This window comes from Manis pentadactyla, chromosome 10 (assembly GCF_030020395.1).
Source record: "Manis pentadactyla isolate mManPen7 chromosome 10, mManPen7.hap1, whole genome shotgun sequence".
NCBI lineage: Eukaryota > Metazoa > Chordata > Mammalia > Pholidota > Manidae > Manis > Manis pentadactyla.
The window spans coordinates 18,818,585-18,836,432 of NC_080028.1; the positions used below are offsets into that span (position 1 = coordinate 18,818,585).

The following is a 17,848-nucleotide window of genomic DNA, read 5'->3' on the forward strand; positions in this document are numbered from 1 at the left end:
CAGACCAAGCGTGAGTGCTAATGAAACTGTGGACTCTGAGTGGAAATGATGTTTGCCTCCCTCCGGCGGGGGATGCCGGTAATCGGGGGAGGGCTTGGGGGACACAAGGCATATAGCAAAAACCTCTACCTCTTGCTCAATTTTGCTGTGATCTTAAAACTGTTCTAAAAACTAGCCTTACAAAATAATAAAATATACACAAGCTGTAAACAATATAGTTCACTTCCCTTGAGATTATAAATTTTTCATTTATTTATAACAGTTCCTGCATACTTACCAAGAAATGCAGAGAAGTTTATCATAAATCCAAAAATACCACTCTCTGGAGGAGTTGTTCCTGTATCACTGAGAAAGAGAAGGAAAGTCCAAATTATTAAAGAAATTTAGTCCAGACTCCGGAGCAGGCATGGAATTGGCAGGTTTTATATTGTGTTTCCTCTGGATGTTCAGCCACTTTCACTTTGAATTCCAAAGATTTGGCCTGATTTTGTTCTGAAGTATTTTCATTTTGGCTCTGAAAAAAATCTAAAATTCATTTTTCTACCATGAGACATTACATTTAGGTTTTTTTCCATTGAAAAAAGCTAGAAAATAATTACAGTGAATGGGGATGGTGTTTTTCAAATGATTGAACCTGAAACTTGATGTGTGTTCATTCTCAGTGAAGAATTGAGTGTGACTCTTTCAGGGCAAAAATGAAGGAGAATCACATCAGAAAAATGTCTTTGGATATTAAATACACATAAACATTTAAATTTTTTTTAACAATTTGATTTATGCATAAGCCCTTTCACTGCTGAAAAATACAATGATAGAAAACTGAGCAACATTATTGATACCTATCACTTCTGGAAATAATAGGGTATTTTGATAAATTATTTTAACAAAAAAGAGTTTCTATAAAACTTTTCAGGTGCAGCCTATCAATTAATTAATGAGCTGGAAAGTAGTGTTTGACATGTTCTGTTTCCTGTTCATTAATGGCAAGTTTTACATTTTTACATTTTCAAACTGTTGCATCAGCAACACTTTAAAAATAATGGCAAAAGTGCTCCCACCATGAAACAACTCCTACTGTCTTGAGTGTTTCCATGTTTGGAAATAGCTCTGAAATTTAACTGATCCTGTTGAAAAGATACACTTCAAAGTGTTTGAAGAATTCCACAAGAAGCCTGTGTGTACAGAAAGCAGGAGCCTGTAAGTTTTGCAGACACCTAATATTTGAGGAGTGTAAAGAAGTTAATATTCTCCCTTACAACAAATGCCTCTATTCCCACTTATTTCCATCTCAGTGCCACTTGAACCTGTAAGAATCAGAAGGGTTTAGAATTGAACATTACCATATTTTCCACGAATAACCATTTTTCTCCCTAAAGGAATGTTGAGTAGAGAAGGCTGCCTGCCATGCAGGACGCCATCCTGAGCACTGCACGGTACTGAGCGGGTGGCTGGAGGGGACAGGCACCTGGGATGGGGAGATGGCAGAGAGCGCCCGTACCCTGGGCCAGCACTTTCGCCAGGTTAATTGCCACAAGGTAACCGAGTCTATTCTCGGCCTCGGGGTTTAAACAAAGCAGCTACCAGGTGACTCATACGTGAGTACTTGTTACCACAGGTCTGAGAGTCAGCTGCCACATGCCAGCAAGACTGTTCACTTGTTCGTGGAAATGGAAGAGCGTGGAGAATATTTAGGGGAAGAAGTACGAGGGTCCTCTAACAGGAGGTGAGAAGACAGACTCAGGGACTTTCTGTTCATTGATAACAAGCTGGGACGTATCTCAGGGGCCCAAACACGCCGTCCAGAAGGCATCAAGCCATCTGAAAGCTCAGAATTTCGGGGAGGTATTTTATTCTTGTTTATCTGTACAGGGAAAACTCTACCAGCTAAAAGAAAAGCACTTTACAAATAGCCTTATTCCATTTGCAATTTGTTGAATGAGTGACTATAAGAACTATTAAAAAAAAAAACCTTTTTTTTTTCCCCTAATAGATACTATGATTTAATGAGTTACAAGAAATACGTATTTGACCATTCAGATAACCAAAGACATCTATTTCCCGGTAAATGTGGTCTTCATCCACAGGTCCTGAAACACTGCAGAGCCATAAAGGGGAAATGGGTGTCCGGTTATATTAATGAGAGACTTTTGGGGGCTGAATTTGAATCAGTCAATGGCCAGTGATTTGGCCAGTCACGACTGTGCAATGATTGCCTCAAAAACCCCAGGAGAAAAGCATATTCTCTCTCTCTCTTGCATCGCGCCCTCTGTAGAGAGAACGACTTTGCTTGGGGAACCAGAAAGCTTCCACGGGCCTCTTGAGCCAGGCCCCAAGCTCCACGAGCACAGAAGCTCCTTTAGTTGGGATCTTGCCCCATGTATGTCTTCATCTCGCTGTTAACTTGTATCCTTTATGGTATCCTTTATAAACTGACAAATGTTTTTTCCTGAGTTCTGTGAGCCGATCTAGCAAAATTAATCGAACCTAAGGAGAAGTCGCTGGGACCTCCAATCTGTAGCCGGTTGGTCAGCACAGCAAACAGCCTGGGGCTTGCTTGCGATCTGTCCGGAGCGAGGGTGGGGAGAGGAAGGGGAAGGGGGCAGGGGGTAGGTTGGGGCGCTGCAGTCTTGTAGGACGGCGCCCTTAAGGGCCTCTGCCGCTGTCTCCAGGCAGACAGCATCAGAACTGAGTTGAGCTCTTGGAACACATTCTGCTGGTGTTCAAGAATTGCTTGGTGTTGTACATGGAAGGACCCCCACCCCCACCCCACAACACACACACACACACACACTGGAATCTGGTCCAAGAACCTGAGAGGAGTTACAGTACTGCTGTGTATTAAAAAAAAAAAAATCGGTGTCAGAGTAGTGGGACTTGGTAGAAGAGCCCAGGCTCACGGAAATACGTGATTTTTGAAGACAAAGAATGAAAGGCAGGGGATGAGGAACCTTTGATGTCTGGCTGGGTCACCCATGGTATGAAACGTCGGCTGCGCTGCAATCAGCAACTAAGGTAAAAGTTACTGGTGGAATTTAGAAATGGCAGTGGGCCCAGCTCCTAAGTTGACTCATTGGATATGTAAGGAAATGCAAGGTAATGAAAAGCAGGCTATTAACCCTGGTTGTTGTTATGTGAAACAGCCAAAATGAGAATGAAAAAAGTGCTGGGTCAGGGCTTGATGCTGAACCAAGCTGGGGGGTCACCCTGAGCTTCGGCCATTAGCCTCAAAGCCACCGAGAAAGGGAAAAATTATGTCCCAGCAACAGGGAGTTCCTCTAAGACCTCTGGGCACCAAGAAGATCGGTGCTACAGGGGAGGTGAAAAACCAGGAAATGACTGGAACCAGGGGAGACAGAGCGAAGGAACTGGCTCGTTTCGTGGCTCCGTTATCACCAGCTTCCCGAAGAACCTTTACTGAGGTGGATTGTGAGAGTAACCAGTTTGGGGGCTGCATCTCTGGTTTGGAATGCTCCAGAGCAGAAGAGCACGTCTGGGCTGATGCACACCCACAGCTCACTATTGAACAATCATCAGAGGTGGCTGTAACATGATCTAGACACTCCTGATCCGGGTTATTCCCAAGGGAACAGCCAGCCTGGTGGTCTGGACAAAAGCCACTGTGAGGTCTGTTTGTCCTGAGAACGAGGACCACCCAGCTCCCCTGTAAAGGCCAGCGGCAACACCCCAGATGAAGCAGCTGATACGCTTCATGTTCTAGCCCTGTGGGACTGGCTCTACGATGACTGATACCCACTGAATATTGCTGTTACACATAGATATGGTGAAAGCTATGATGAAGGGGACCCCTGTTATGTGGGCACCCCATGTAACTTAACTGCTATAAACTCAAACAACCGTTTCAAGAAGCCTTATCAGATTTGTTAGCTTCCCTATATGGGAGGGACAAAGGGGACAGTCAAGGGACTGGACCCAACAGAGTGGAAGTCTTCAGTTGGTTATTGAAAAATGGGACGAATAAAGCAGATGTTGATGGAGTTGAAACAAAGGTGTTAATGCAGCCCTACTGGCGATTGGGTGGGCCAAGGGGAGCCCCTATTGCTCTCCCAACATTACAGAGGCCCAAACAAGCCCGCTCTATTTACCCCAGTTTGGAGGAATTTAAAAAGTCTGAAGGCCAAGATTACAATGAGGAAACCTGACAAGGAATCCCCTGGAGGGGTAGGGGTGGAGGGTGGTCAAGCAGGTTCATTAAGTTAAAGACTGACAGAAGGGCCAGCATCTTCTGGCCACACCCCCAGCCAGGGACCTGAGGCTATTTGCACATGTATGGGTAAAATGGCCAGGAGGATGAGAAACTTTCCTGGGACTCCTTGGGACCAGATAGCCCAATGCACTGTGATTCCAAAACCTGTTGGTGAAGTCTCATCAGCGGCTATGGTTAGATTGGGAGGATATGGAGATGCAAAGGCTGAAGGGATTAAGGTGAAAATTTGGATGAAAATTGGGGTATTTGAGCAGATCTTGAGTGAGGCGATTGCATTTCCTTTTCCTGAATGTATTATTGGGATGGATATTATGTCTGACTGGGGATTGCTTCCCCTACCTATGCTGAAAACAGAAGGCATGTAAGCCTGCCCTCAGGCCTGTTTTAGCTGGACATGCTAAACAGGGACCACTAGAATGGCCCGAGCCCACACAGGTGGCTAACATGAAGCAACACAGAATGCGTGGGGGACAGAAAGAGATCACCACTTTAATGAGTGACGAGCTGCATGCTGGAGTGCTGGTGCCCGTGAATTTGCTGTACAACAGGCCTGTGTGACCTGTGGAAAGGGCAGACAGACTATCACGCTTAAATGAAGCTGCACCTCCCATGGCCTCAGCACTTCCGACATGGTCTCAACCATACAGAAAACACAGCAGGCTGACCGAGGCTGGTACTCCGTGATGGGCCTTTCAAATGTTTTCTTCTCCATCTTGATCTCTGAAAAGAGCCAACCCCAGTTTGCCTTCACATGGGAAGGATCCCAGTTTACTTTTACTGTGGTGCCACAGGGTTTTCTGAACTCACCGGCTTATTGCCACAACTTGTCAGGAGGGATTTGGACTTAATGCAGGTCTCCAGTGTAATAATACACTATTATTGACATTATGATACTATCAGGAACAGAATATTAAACGTGATAGTGACACACATGGCCAACCGGGGCTGGTACATAAATCCAGCAAAGGTCTCAGGGCTGCTCCAACAGTGAGATTCTTAGAAATGACGTGGCAGGAGCCACCCGGGATATTCCAAAAGTGACTGAGAATAAACCACTGTCACCAGAAGTAAACAAGAAGCCCAGCATTTGGCTGGTTTATTGGATTTTGGAGAATGCACATTCCAAACCTGGAAATACTGCTAGCTCCCATCTGGCTATATTTGAGTGGGGACCTGACCAAGAGCGGGCCATGTCTGAATTACAAAAGGCAGTTGCGCTCTTGACACCTCTGGGCCCTTATGACGCCCACTGCCCCAGGACCCACGCAGACTGGAGCTTGTAGCAAAAGCCTGAGAGCACCTCCCAGCAGTGACTGTTGGGATTATGAGCCAGAAAATTCCCAGAAGCTGTTGCCGGTACACATCATTTGAGATAGTTAATTAGCATGCTATTGGTCATTAATTGAGACTGCCTCAATGACTGAAGGACATAAAATAATCCTAAAACTGAGATACCCATAATGTCCTGGGTGATGTCAGATAAACTATCTTAATTAATAAGGAAGGCAGTGCCCAGAATAGTTCTATAATAAAAGGAAATGGTTCAGACAGGAGCAGGCTGCCCGGGGGAATGCACGGAGGCCCACACCATATCCGTGAGCCTTGTTTTCTCCAGGGGGAACGTTGGAGCCCGATGAGCTGTCAGGACGGATTGCTGCACGGGCTGTGCTCTAGGAACAGCTCTCAGCTGAACAGCAAAGAGCTGCTTAGTTTACAGAGAGCAGTTCCAAGATGAATGGACAATGTCCTATTTGGAAACTGCTGCATTAAGACCAACGGATGGCAAGACTTCAGTTGAGGAAGGTAAGAACAAATCCGCTAGTGGGCTGAACTGCATGCTGTTTGCCTGGCAGTAATGGAAAAATTGAACAATGATAGGGCCCGTTTGAATTTTTACTGACTTGTGGGCTGTAGCCAATGCCTGGTTGTTCGGTCAGGTAGATGCACAGTGGAGAACTGGACTATTAAAGGGATGCCCGTGTGGGGCACAGCCCTATGGAAATCACTCTGGGAATTTAAGGGGCAAGTTAAAGTAGGACATGTCAATGCCCATCAAAAGAACTCCCTTCCAGGATGGGAAGGTGATTGGAACCACTGCGTGGACCTGTGGGTGCATTCCCTTGAGGTGACCACCTGGGTCTGTGAAGCAAGGAGACATGGGGGAGCTGCAGCAGTGCAGAGATGGGCAGAATCCAGACATATTCCTCTTGCACCCTGTGAGGCACACAATGCCAACAAGAACTGTGCCATCTGTCAACAGCAGACAAATTCCCTAGGGGGGAAGGCCTCACCCAAGACTGGCAAGTGGATTACAATGGACCAATGCCAGTAGCCCCTGGGAGCTATAAATGGTTCCTAACGCAAATAGACACTTTAGACTGGGCTTTGCAGACCCAGTGATAGATGTAAATGCTCAAAATACCATTAAAGGATTGGAACAGAAGATACTGTACCAATTTGGACCGCCAAGTTACATCTCTTCAGACCAAGACACACTTTACAGCCCATGGCGTCCACCAGTGGGCCAGGAGACATCCTATCAGATGGACATACCATGTTGCTTATCACCCTCAGAACAACGGTTTAATAGGAAACTGGAATGGGCAGCTGAAACATATGCTGTCTAAAATGGGGGGGGGCATGAGGGGCTGGCTTACACGCCTTCAGGAGTGTAAGCTCACACTTAACATGAGGTGGCTAAGGGAGGGTCCCCAGTGGATAGATTCCTCTGCCTTTCTGGGGGAATCTGAGAAGAGGGGTGGGGTTGGATGCTGGTGCGACCATACATTCCCCCCCCCATGTCACCACAACTTTCCTTCTTCCTCCCAGATGACGTGGTTCTGGGACCAGGGCTGCATCTGCGGGTGCCAGAAGCATGGAAGCTTACTAAGCAAGAAACCATACCCATAAATCTTTATGGCAGACTTCCTAAGGACCTGATGGGGTGGACTGGGCCTTCCCCCCATTGGGACAGGTTGAGAGCAGCCGAGCCGCCTAGTGGCAGGGACAGCCCGCTAGTTCTGAACCTGTGTAACCTACCTTACAGAAGAGGGAGTGGACTGAGGGGAGGCACCTGCTAGACTGGTACTGCTGCCAGCAATAGGGACCAGCACAGTAGCTGAAGCTAATGTCCCTTCCACAGGGGGAGAAGTCTGGAAAAATTTAAATGACAAATGGAGAGGAGAAATTATATAGAAGGTAAAGGGATGAATAAGTGGGCTATGCAACGAGGGAAATCCAACATTTACTAATACCTCTAGAGAGGCTGAGAGCAAGAGAATAATAGTATCTCCTGGCAAAAGCAGACCAGATACCCAAAAAGGTGAAGCTATGTCTGCCAAGACCACCTCTGCATTTGGGACCTGACGAGGCTGAATGACGGCCTGCAAACTGGAGTTGTATCACTCTAGGAGAAACTCTGCTCATAGACACATTGATGAACTGGACCAAAAGAAGAATGTCTGTAATGACTTTAAAGACAAATGAGTTGTCTTTAAATCTGTCCCCACCTCACACTGGCTTCTCCAAATGTCAGGCCTATCTGCATTGGTACTATTGTTTTCTCTGTTGTGTGAATGCTATACCAGATTAAGTGCTGTGACAGGCATGATCATTTTGCTGTGAGAATCCCTGACCTGGGGTGGACTGTGATATAATGAGTTATAAGAAATACATACATTTGGTCATTCCCAAATATGTATTTCCAGGTATATATGGTCTTCATCCACAATTCCTAAAAACACCTCTGAGCCTTAAAAGGGGAAATGGGTGTCTTGTCGTGTTAATGAGACTTTGGGACCGGGCAGGGGCAGAGGTTGGATCAGCCAATGGCTAGTGACTTAGTCAATCATGACCATGCATCTCTGTCTCTCTCTCTCTCTCTGTCTCTCTCTTGCAGCCTGCTGCTGTTGGAGAGAGCTTCTTGAGGAACCAGAAAGCTTCCACGTGCCTCTGAGCCAGGCCCCAAGCTCCACAAGAACAGAAGCTCCTTTAGTTGGGAACTTGCCCTATGTAACTCTTACTCTGGCTGTTAACTTGTATCCTTTATGGTATCCTTTATTAAAATGATAAATGTGTTTTCCTGAGTTCTGTGAGCCCCTCTTCAAAGTGACTGAACCTAAGGGGGGGTTCATTGGAACCTCCCATCTGTAGCCAGTTGGTCAGGAGCACAAGGAACTGCCTGGGGCGTGCAAATGGCATCTAGAGTGGGGGTGTAGGGCTGTCTTGTAGGATGGAGTCCTTAACCTGGGGAATCTGGTGCTGTCTCTGGGCAGACAGCCTAAGAACTGAGTTGAGTTCTCAGACACCCTGCTGGTGTTCGGGAATTACTTGGTGTTGTGCATGGGAAGACCCCCTCACACACACACGCACTGGAATCAGGTCCAGAGGAGTTATACTGCTACATAAAAAAATACACAGATACACTTACTGAGCATTTACTATTTTCACGTACTGTTAGGGGCTCACCATACATTTCATTTCATCCTCACAACCTAACCTAGGACTTAGTTCAACTCCATTTTACTAAGGAGGAAACTGGGCATTAGAAAGCTTACATAACTTGTTCAAGGTCACAGAGCTATTCAGCTGAGGAATCTATAGTCTAGTTCTTAAAAACAAAACAGGCCCAAAATGGAGTTACTTGTGCTAAGGCCTGAGTCACCAAACTTACACTTACTTACAGCTTTCCCAGAATGGTATCTTAAACGAGTCAATTAGGAATCCCTGACTGGCTTTGGTTGGGTAATCTGCCTGATAGGATCCCTGCCATCCCCTATAGGAAAAGTAACCTTGCAAAAACCAGTATGAGTTTTGCCTAGTATAACCTCTTTGTTCTTACTCCCTCCTTTGTATAACAGTCTTTCATTATGCACAGCTCCTCAGAGCTCCTTTCCATCTGCTACATGGGATGCTGCCTAATTCATGAATCCTTGAATAACACCAATAAGATCTCCAAAGTGTACTCAGTTGAATTTGGTTTCTAACACACTTCAGATTTCTGACTCCTGACTTACCTGCCCCCAGTGTGCTTGAACAGCAGGCAAGGCACAAAGCCATTGGAATGATTGGGGTGGGGGTGGAAAACGAACCCTGATGCGCTGGTAAATATTTACAGCTCTGGAGGGAACCTGATTTGTGGCATAGGCCAATTTCCATAGTGTAAATACTCCCAACGTGTCAAACTTGAAGCTACCAAGATGCACATGGAGTTTGGGAGAAATGCACACAAGGGGTGTTCAGGAGCGCACACCCACTGGCTCCACACACAATGGGAAGGAAGCAAAACAGTAATGAGAAAGGATCATCAGGCTTGGATACCAGGCAGATGTAAACTAGGCAAGACCTCATAGCTTCTTAAATGCCATAATTTAATTATAAATTAGTTTGACCATTAACAGTCAATCCACAAGCCTTCTCTGTGGACTAACCACCTATCCCCAGACTCTTCCTGCATCCCTCCTTCTCTATGGCCAAAGTGAATTTAAAGAACTTTCTTTCCTAAGACCCCTCCACAAATGTGCTATTTCTTGAGTCTAGTGGACATGTTGCTTCTGTAAACTGGCCTTGCTGCTGGTGAAGCAGAAACTTCTGGTCCCAGGACTCAGTCCTTTATCTGGCTAGTAAACCTTTTTAATTATTATTTTTTACTATCAATTTGTATATCACAATGGTTCAACATTCCCCTCCCCCCACCGCCCCTGCCCACTCCCCTCCCTTTTGGTAACCACTAGTCACTTCTCAATGTCTATGAGTCTAATGTTGTTTTGCTCCTTCTGTTTTGCTTTGTTTTTATATTCCACAAAGAAGTGAAATCATATGGTATTTGTCTTTCTCCGCCTGACTTATTTCACTGAGCATTAATACCCTCTAGCTCCATCCATGTTGTTGTAAATGGCAGGATTTCTTTTCTTTTTGTGGCTGAATAGTATTCCATTGTATTTATATACCACCTTTTCTTTATCCATTCATCTATTGATGACACTTAGGTTGCTTCCGTATCTTGGCTACTGCAGTGTGGTGATAAACATAAGGGTGCATTTATCTTTTTGAATCAGGGATTTTGTTTTCTTCGGGTAAATTCCTAGAAGCGGAATTACTGGGTCAGTAAACCCTTTTATTTCAGAGATCTCTTGAACTAGAGTTTCTGATTTGTCCAAGGCTCTCTTACCTTAAGCTTTTAGGCTTTTCAGTCTCTGAGCTAATGTGTTAGAGTGTAACTAAATGTTGCATCTCATCTGCTGACTGATGTTGGAATCCAGATGAGCAGAAAACCAAAGGGGTACCGAGAAAACCTGTGGGCAGCCTCTTTTATTTTTAAGCTCAAACTAAATTATCTCACTTTACAAAAGCAGAGGTAGTAGTATTTGGAGGGCAGAGCTGTACTTGGGTGCCTGATACAGGAAACTGGAGAAAGAGTGAAAGGTGAAACCAGCTATCTCCCCACCCAGCTCCCATCACATGATTCTGCACCACAAAGCTTAAGCAATATGGTTCTGGCCCTCCTCCAGGCCCATCTACCTCCTCACTTGCCTCCCAGGCAAGAGGCCCTTCCTGGAAACTGCAAGACAGACAGGAACTGCCTCGCATGTGGCTCCGGAGCTATTGAGGCTATTATGTGTGCACTGTTGTTTCTAAGGTTATTACTACATGTGCATTTCTGCAAGTTAAATTCACCGTGGAAAATTCCAAGTTGTTTGTCTAACCTCCTTCTCCAAACTAATTTATGATGTTGAGCCAGTGCAAAATCACTTGACACTTCCTTGTGAATGAAAACTATACCAAGAAGACATGCATGGTAATGTAAGCTTGGTCGAATGCTGTTCTTTCAACCACTGGATAACCGTGATTCCGTTACTCCAAAGGCTAGAGTCATGGTTTACTGGGGGGGCTGACATGCTGACAAATTCAGTTACCTGATTGCCCACACTGAGGTCTACTGCATTGCCCTAAAATGCACTTAATGCACCAGTAAAAGGAGACCATTACTTCCTCTGTCTTCACAGTATTTAAATATATCGTTTAAAAGGAATATGTATGATAAGAAGTGAAGTCATTACATTTTATTAGATACTTTTAATTATAGGGCTAACTTCTTGGCAGCTTCACATGGTGACAATTATTTTACAATGCGAGACACCATCTAGCTATATCACTATTTTTAAACTTGAAAAGAATTTTCTACTCATAAATGTAAACAATCTGCTCTTTTTTCACATGACCCACATGCAATTTGCCCTCTATCCAAGTCCCTCTTCTTTCACTCATACAACCCAATTTTTAAAAAATTGTTAAGTACGTAAGTGTCAGGACCTATACCAGGTGATGGGGATTCAAAGATGAAAAGCTAATTCACTACCTTCAAGAAACTTCATATCTAACAAAAAAACTAAACGATTCATTGATTCAACATATAGTTATCAACTGCTTTCTATGTAATGGGCACTTTTGTAGGAATAGCGAATGTCAAGCTAAATAAAACAGAAAAAGCCCCTCCTTCATGGCATTTATATTCTTATGGGGCGTAAGAAAAATAGTCTAGGAGGGAAGAATGTTATGAAGAAAAGGAAAGCTGGGTAAGAGGACAGAGAGAGAAATAAGTGAGCCGTCTTACTTGAGATGGTAATCCTTACTTGTGCAGTAATCTGGGAAGGGTACTCCAAAAGCATTCTGAAGGAAATGGAATATTGGGGCCAGGAAAAATACAAGCAGAAAGAACAGCAAAGTCAAAGGCCTTAAGATGACAATTTGTTAGAGTTGCTGCAAGGAAGTGGGTGTGGCTGGAGGGAAATGAGCAAGGACTCAGGGCGCATCACGGGGGAGGAGGTCGTGAAGAGGCCCCGGGGGGTCACAGTAAGGACCCCAAGTGTTATTCTAAGCATGATGGGAATTCACAGAGGGCTGAGAGTGGGAAAGTGATATGAAGTTGACTGATGTTTTTAAAGGATGTTGTGAAAAGACTGTAGAGAAGCAAGTGTGGATCAGGAAGACCTTAGGATGCTATTTTAGTAGTTTGTCAAGAGAGGACAGTGGCTCAGACCAGGGTAGTAGTGAAAAAGGAGGTGAGGGGTCAGATTCAGGAAGTTTTTTGAGGGAAGCCTCTAGGAGCATTGCTGCTTGGACTACAGGTGCTATTATTACAAAAGAAAAAAACAAACATTTCCCTAGTATTTACAACTGGACGGGCACATCTTATTTGGTCTTCATAACTTTATAAGTACTTATTGTAGCCAACTTAAAGATAAGGAAACTGAGTCTTAAAAAAATACCTTGCCCAAGGTCACCTATATGGTAAATGGGCAAGCCAAGTCACGCTTCTAGAGATATCTGATTTCAATGGACGCAACTTAGGAACTCTTCTCTGCTGTGCTCTTTTCATATTACCACGTGAGCTTACAGTACCGTTTGTCTACAGCCAGGTTCATATCGGGTACTTCACCTGGAGCGATTAGTAAGTTGCCCTTGACAGGCAGTGTTTTTGATGAACTGAAATGCAATCACTGTCAGGTAAAGAGGACTGTTAAATGCAGCACTTTTTTTAAATTGAAATTGAGCCCTTATATTTAAGAGTTGTCAGCGTTTATCAGTCAAGACTTTTGAGCAGTACTCGGCCTTTTTAAAAGTTGGGATAACAGAAGAAAAATATTCATGATTTAACTTAATTCAGTGAAAAAAATAATTTTATGTAATCAAATGACAATGGAAAGTCAGAGTGCAACAGAAGAGAAATCACCTGTTTACAGTTGGCTCAGAACCTCCAACGCCGCAGCCCTCACCTCAATCAATTCTCCAGCTGTGCAAGTTTGGCATCTTTAATTTTCCTATTATGCTTTTCTTAGAACTAGCTAATTTGGATAATGCTTTTTTGAAGAAAATACTAAACTGCAAATTATCATTTCAAGGATGATACTTTCTTCCCTAAAGGTTTCAAATGGCGTGCCTGCCTTTTTGTCTTTATGACACTGTGGTTTAGATACTTGAGGTAATAAATAATCTTTGCACTGTACAGACCGACAAGCCATTACCTTCATGTCTGAATACATGACTGTATAGATACAGGCTTTCTTATCTGGTATTATTATCCCAGACCCCATTGTTACGGTTGAGCAGGGAAGCAAGAGTCAACTACTGCCTGAAATTCTATGCAGTTAATCATCAAAAGGTTGGTGCTAACGGGAAGTCATCAACAATTTTTTATGGCTACACACACCACAAACATAAATGTATATACATTCATTTGCCTACCTGTTGATGTCGGCCAAGGCCGTTACATGAGTACAAGTCCACTCTGTGTCTCCCTGGTATATAAACCACACCTACCCTGCATCATCACATTCCCAGTTTTGGAACCAGACAAACGTGGAACCAGGGGCTTTATATCATGCAATTATGAAACTGTATTGGAGGAAAAATCACTATGTTGTATGATATATCCACTATACTTCAACAGGAAAAGAAAAAAAAACTAATGGAAAAAAAAAGGTAACCCCCCCTTAAAAATCAGCACCTGAATCATTTTAAGATTCTTGTACATTATAAGAATTTTGTCTTTTCATTTCATCTTATTGTAAGAATTCTTCATTATAATGAATTTTGCTTATTACAAGATTTAGCACCTAGTTTGTTGTGATTGTTAACTAAATGAAAGATAAAATAATTTCCCTAATTTTGAGGGTTTTCTTGTTTTGTTTTGTTTTTTTAGTTGACAACCCAAACTCTTACTTTTATTTACTATATATGCCATTTTGGTGCACTTTTTCTGGTGGCTTAATTGTAGGTGACCCAGTTTTCTTCCACCAGGGTTAGAGGTCATGAGGAGGAATAATGGGAGAGGCCAAAGCCCATAATCTATCCAGCAAATAGTATTTGCACAAAAAGTGAGATCAGGTTAATAAATAACAACCAGAATAAAGAACTGGCAAAATCTTAAAATAAAGGGCCACACAATATTCTGGAAGCAGGAGACAAAGAACAACAAACAAAAGAGAATGACTTATCAGCTGGCAGGAGTTGATAAAGTTGATTCAAGATAGCCTGAGGGATTTAGTCACAGGAAACATTAGAAACAATAACAAATTAAGCAGGATGGTGGTGCTCAAAAATGTGGGTGTGGCCTTGTAAAAATATAAACTAGTCCCTCTGAGGTTGACTTTTACTTGTCCTTGGTTTTGATATCCTTGCATTAATGGTTTCATAATACAGAAACATTGCACTATGCTAGTCCAGCTTGTTAAATGTAGTGACTTTTGAATCATACATTTCTAAGTTAATTTTCTGATAGGAAACCCATCCATTTGGATAAAAAATACAAAAAGGTTTCCCCAATTTGGAAGATGTTTCCTTTGGAAGGAACTGGCGAAATGATGCATGGGATCTTTCTGTATATTTTTTATAACTGCATGTAAATCTACAATTATTTCAAAAATAACAAGAAACAATAACAAGCAGTATGCCAGGAAAAATCTTATCCCCACCCTTTTTCCCCCATCCGCTAAAGTTTTGCTGACCATGACCTCCTCCATCAGACAGATAAACCACTTGTACTTGGTTTCTTTAGGCAAGCAAATACAAATGTATACTGTTCCCCGCAAAGCCCATACACCTCTACCTTAATAGTAGCATAGTTTTGCATCTTGCTTTTTTTCCATGTAACAATGTATTGGATATTTTTCCACGTCCGTGTACTAATTTAAAAAGAGTATTCTATATAGAGAGAGCTGTTTTTGAGGTGTTCTTGGGATAAACCCTATGTACTTAGCCAGTCCTTTACTGATGGGAATTTGTATTGTTTTCAACCTTTTGTTATTAAAAGCTATGTTATGAGTAACCTTGTAGATACATTTTTTGCCATTTTGATAGATAATGCCAAAGTCCCTCCATAGGGATTGAGTAAATTTATATTCCCAACATGCGAAATATCGGTGTCTCCAAAGTCTCACCAAGGGGTGTGTCATCAAACATTTTGGGTTTCTGCCAACCCAGTAGGTGAAAAAAATCACATCAGTGAGTTTTAACTTGAATTTTTATTCCGTTCATGAAGTTGAGCCTCTCTCCATATGACTAAGAGCTATTTACCCATTTATTCAGGATACTGAAGAATAACAATGTTACAAGAAAATGTCTGATAAGGAAGCTGAGTTTGAATGTCAGGCTTAGGAGAAGTTCCCCAGGGTTCTGGCTCTTAATTAAAATGCCGTGGCTCTTATTTAAGTGCTCAACGTTGTTTTGAAAATGTCAGACAATGTCATCCTGTAAAAGGGGGCTCATCCTAAATAATCCTAATCCCTTATTACTGACCAACCAATGATTTTATTAAGCCTTCCCTCTAAAGGGATCCGCACTGCCCTAAGAGGAAAAATTAAAATACCCATCATGAGTGCCCAAAAAATACTAACTCAACAAATACTGACAGCCTTCACAGCTCTTACATTCCAATGATTTAAGACAGATAATCAACCTAATAAATAAGTAAATCACAATTTATTAGAAAGTGATAAATGCTATGGTGGGTAAGACCATTTATGGAGGGTCAGGAGCAGTAGGGTCATCCAAGCAGGTCTCACCCAGATAATATTTGAACAAAGGAGGTAAGGGAGGAAGCTTAGTGATAGTTGCAGGAAGAGCATTCAGGCAGAGGAACAGCCAATGGGAAGGCCATGAGGAAGAAGTATGCCTGAACTGTTCAAGATACAGGAAGGAGATCAGTGTTGCTGGAGGGAAGTGGAGGGAGAAGAGGAGGCTTTGAAAAGAAGAGAGGAATTACAGGAGATAAGGTCAAACATTCCCGGGTCAAATGGATAAATCTGGCATTATTCCCAGCATACCCTGACGTCTTGTTCCTGTCTACATCTCGCCTTTGCCTCAGTGACTTAGTTTTCTAGGAGGGGCAGAGGCAACCCAGAGCTCCAGCTGCTCGGGTGGGCGGAGAGAGCAGACAATCTAAAAGCTCCAGCCCAGGTGGGCAAGCAATACGTTTACTGTTTATAGGCTGACAGCTGCTGACAAGGGGACAATCTAAAACCTTTCTCCCCTGTAATTCTGCTTTTCCTGAAGCCTTCCTTTCCTTACTAAATTTAAATCCTTTCCCTTGGAACTTCTGTGATTTGAGCATCTCACAAATGGTTTGTCCCGTTAGGTTAACCCCATGTCTGAATGTCTTCCATTTCAAGTTCACCTTGGGGTGATGTTAATCAAAACCACATCAGACACCTTGTCTCTGGCAAGCTGGCCAACAAGTTATCAAATATTATCTGTCCCTGACCTTCAGATCTTGGACAAGCACAACTATATTCTCCACAAAAAGCATTGCAGGAAGAGAAGCTCTACCTTTTCACACAAGTCTTAAGAGGATCTGTCTTCAGAGAAGCAAGACAATGGCACTCAGGACAGAGATAAGCCAGGGGACAACAAGCCCAGGTTTCTGCAGGGGCACAGGACTGATGGGAAAATCTCCTCCAGGATGCACCGAACACCTCTTGCATTGACAAAACCGCCATAACTGCAGACTTGCGTCTGCACACTATTCTCCACATTGCTCTCATCCTTGCACCTTTCAACTCTAGTCCCCTCTTGCCTCACCTTCCTTTCCTCTTCCTTACCGCCCACCCCCGCCCCAAACACCCAAAAACAGAACATTGCTCACCAGGCAGAATGGCTGAGAGAGAGAGAAAGGCCCTACAATCTCTACAATTCCAAAACTCATAAAGCACTAACAAACCTTGGGTGTCGCCTACTTCATTATCCCCTCACCAACCACTACAGATCCAGAAGGGTCATGCCACTTGGATAAGAACAAACTGCTCTAGCGTTTAAGGAACGCGCACTGCTATGGGCTGGTGGCATGGAGCTGGAAACCATTAGAAGACCATCAGGACATGTCTCTTGGACGAAGTGACCCTCATGAAAAGTGGAGGCCAAAACTCAAGAGAAATGAAATGGCATAGTTGAGACAGGGACCATGGGCTTAGACAGAGTAGGGTGAGGGCCTCTGGAAAAAAACAAAGCAAGATAACCATTGTGAGATTTGCTTTGGCCTGCTAGGGGGCCCAGCTTATTTTTCTAACTTTACCCAAGTGCTGCTTTTCTTCCTCCAGCCCTAAACAAATGATTTGTTGCAACTTGGGCAATGTAGCAAGCAAGCCCAAAACTACTGCAAGCCCAAAACAACATAGTAAAAAACAGGAAGGATTCCATCTTGAAACCCAATTAGTTAAAAAGTAAGACAGTAACTCAGCCCACCTTGGGAGCAAAGCAAGCAGCCTTGAGTGATATGCTCCCAGACCAGGAAGCTGCTATCCTGGGAGGAAATCAGAGCAGTAAAATTCTTGTAAATAACCAGGAAGGCCAGTAAGAAACTTAGTGTTTCTTCAAAGGTATATGGGACCACTTAGCAGGTGTACATCCCTAGCACTTTGTCTCTCAACTGCCTATAAATTCCCTAGACAACGCACCACCCCGGGGCTCTCTTGTCCCCTCCTGGCTTAAGCCAGGAGCTCTGTCTTTCCGCTTTCTCTCTAAATAAAAGCCTCTGCTTTGCTCTTCTACCTTGACTGTTCACAAAGTTCATTCTTTGGCTCCGTGAACAAGAACCCCGGCATCAAAGTGACAAAACAAGATGTCACAAGT

The 17,848-nt window shown here is 43.5% G+C and overlaps 1 protein-coding gene across 3 annotated transcripts in view; it reads right to left on the reverse strand.

Annotated features, from left to right (window-relative positions):
- DRAM1 (DNA damage regulated autophagy modulator 1) overlaps nt 1-17,848 on the reverse strand; it is an 82,036-nt gene that overhangs the window by 63,284 nt on the left and 904 nt on the right. For all 3 annotated transcript variants that reach the window (XM_036891265.2, XM_036891259.2, XM_036891261.2), the window contains exon 2: nt 278-345. In XM_036891265.2, the coding sequence (XP_036747160.2) occupies nt 278-345 (68 nt within the window). The remainder of the gene's footprint in view (nt 1-277; nt 346-17,848) is intronic.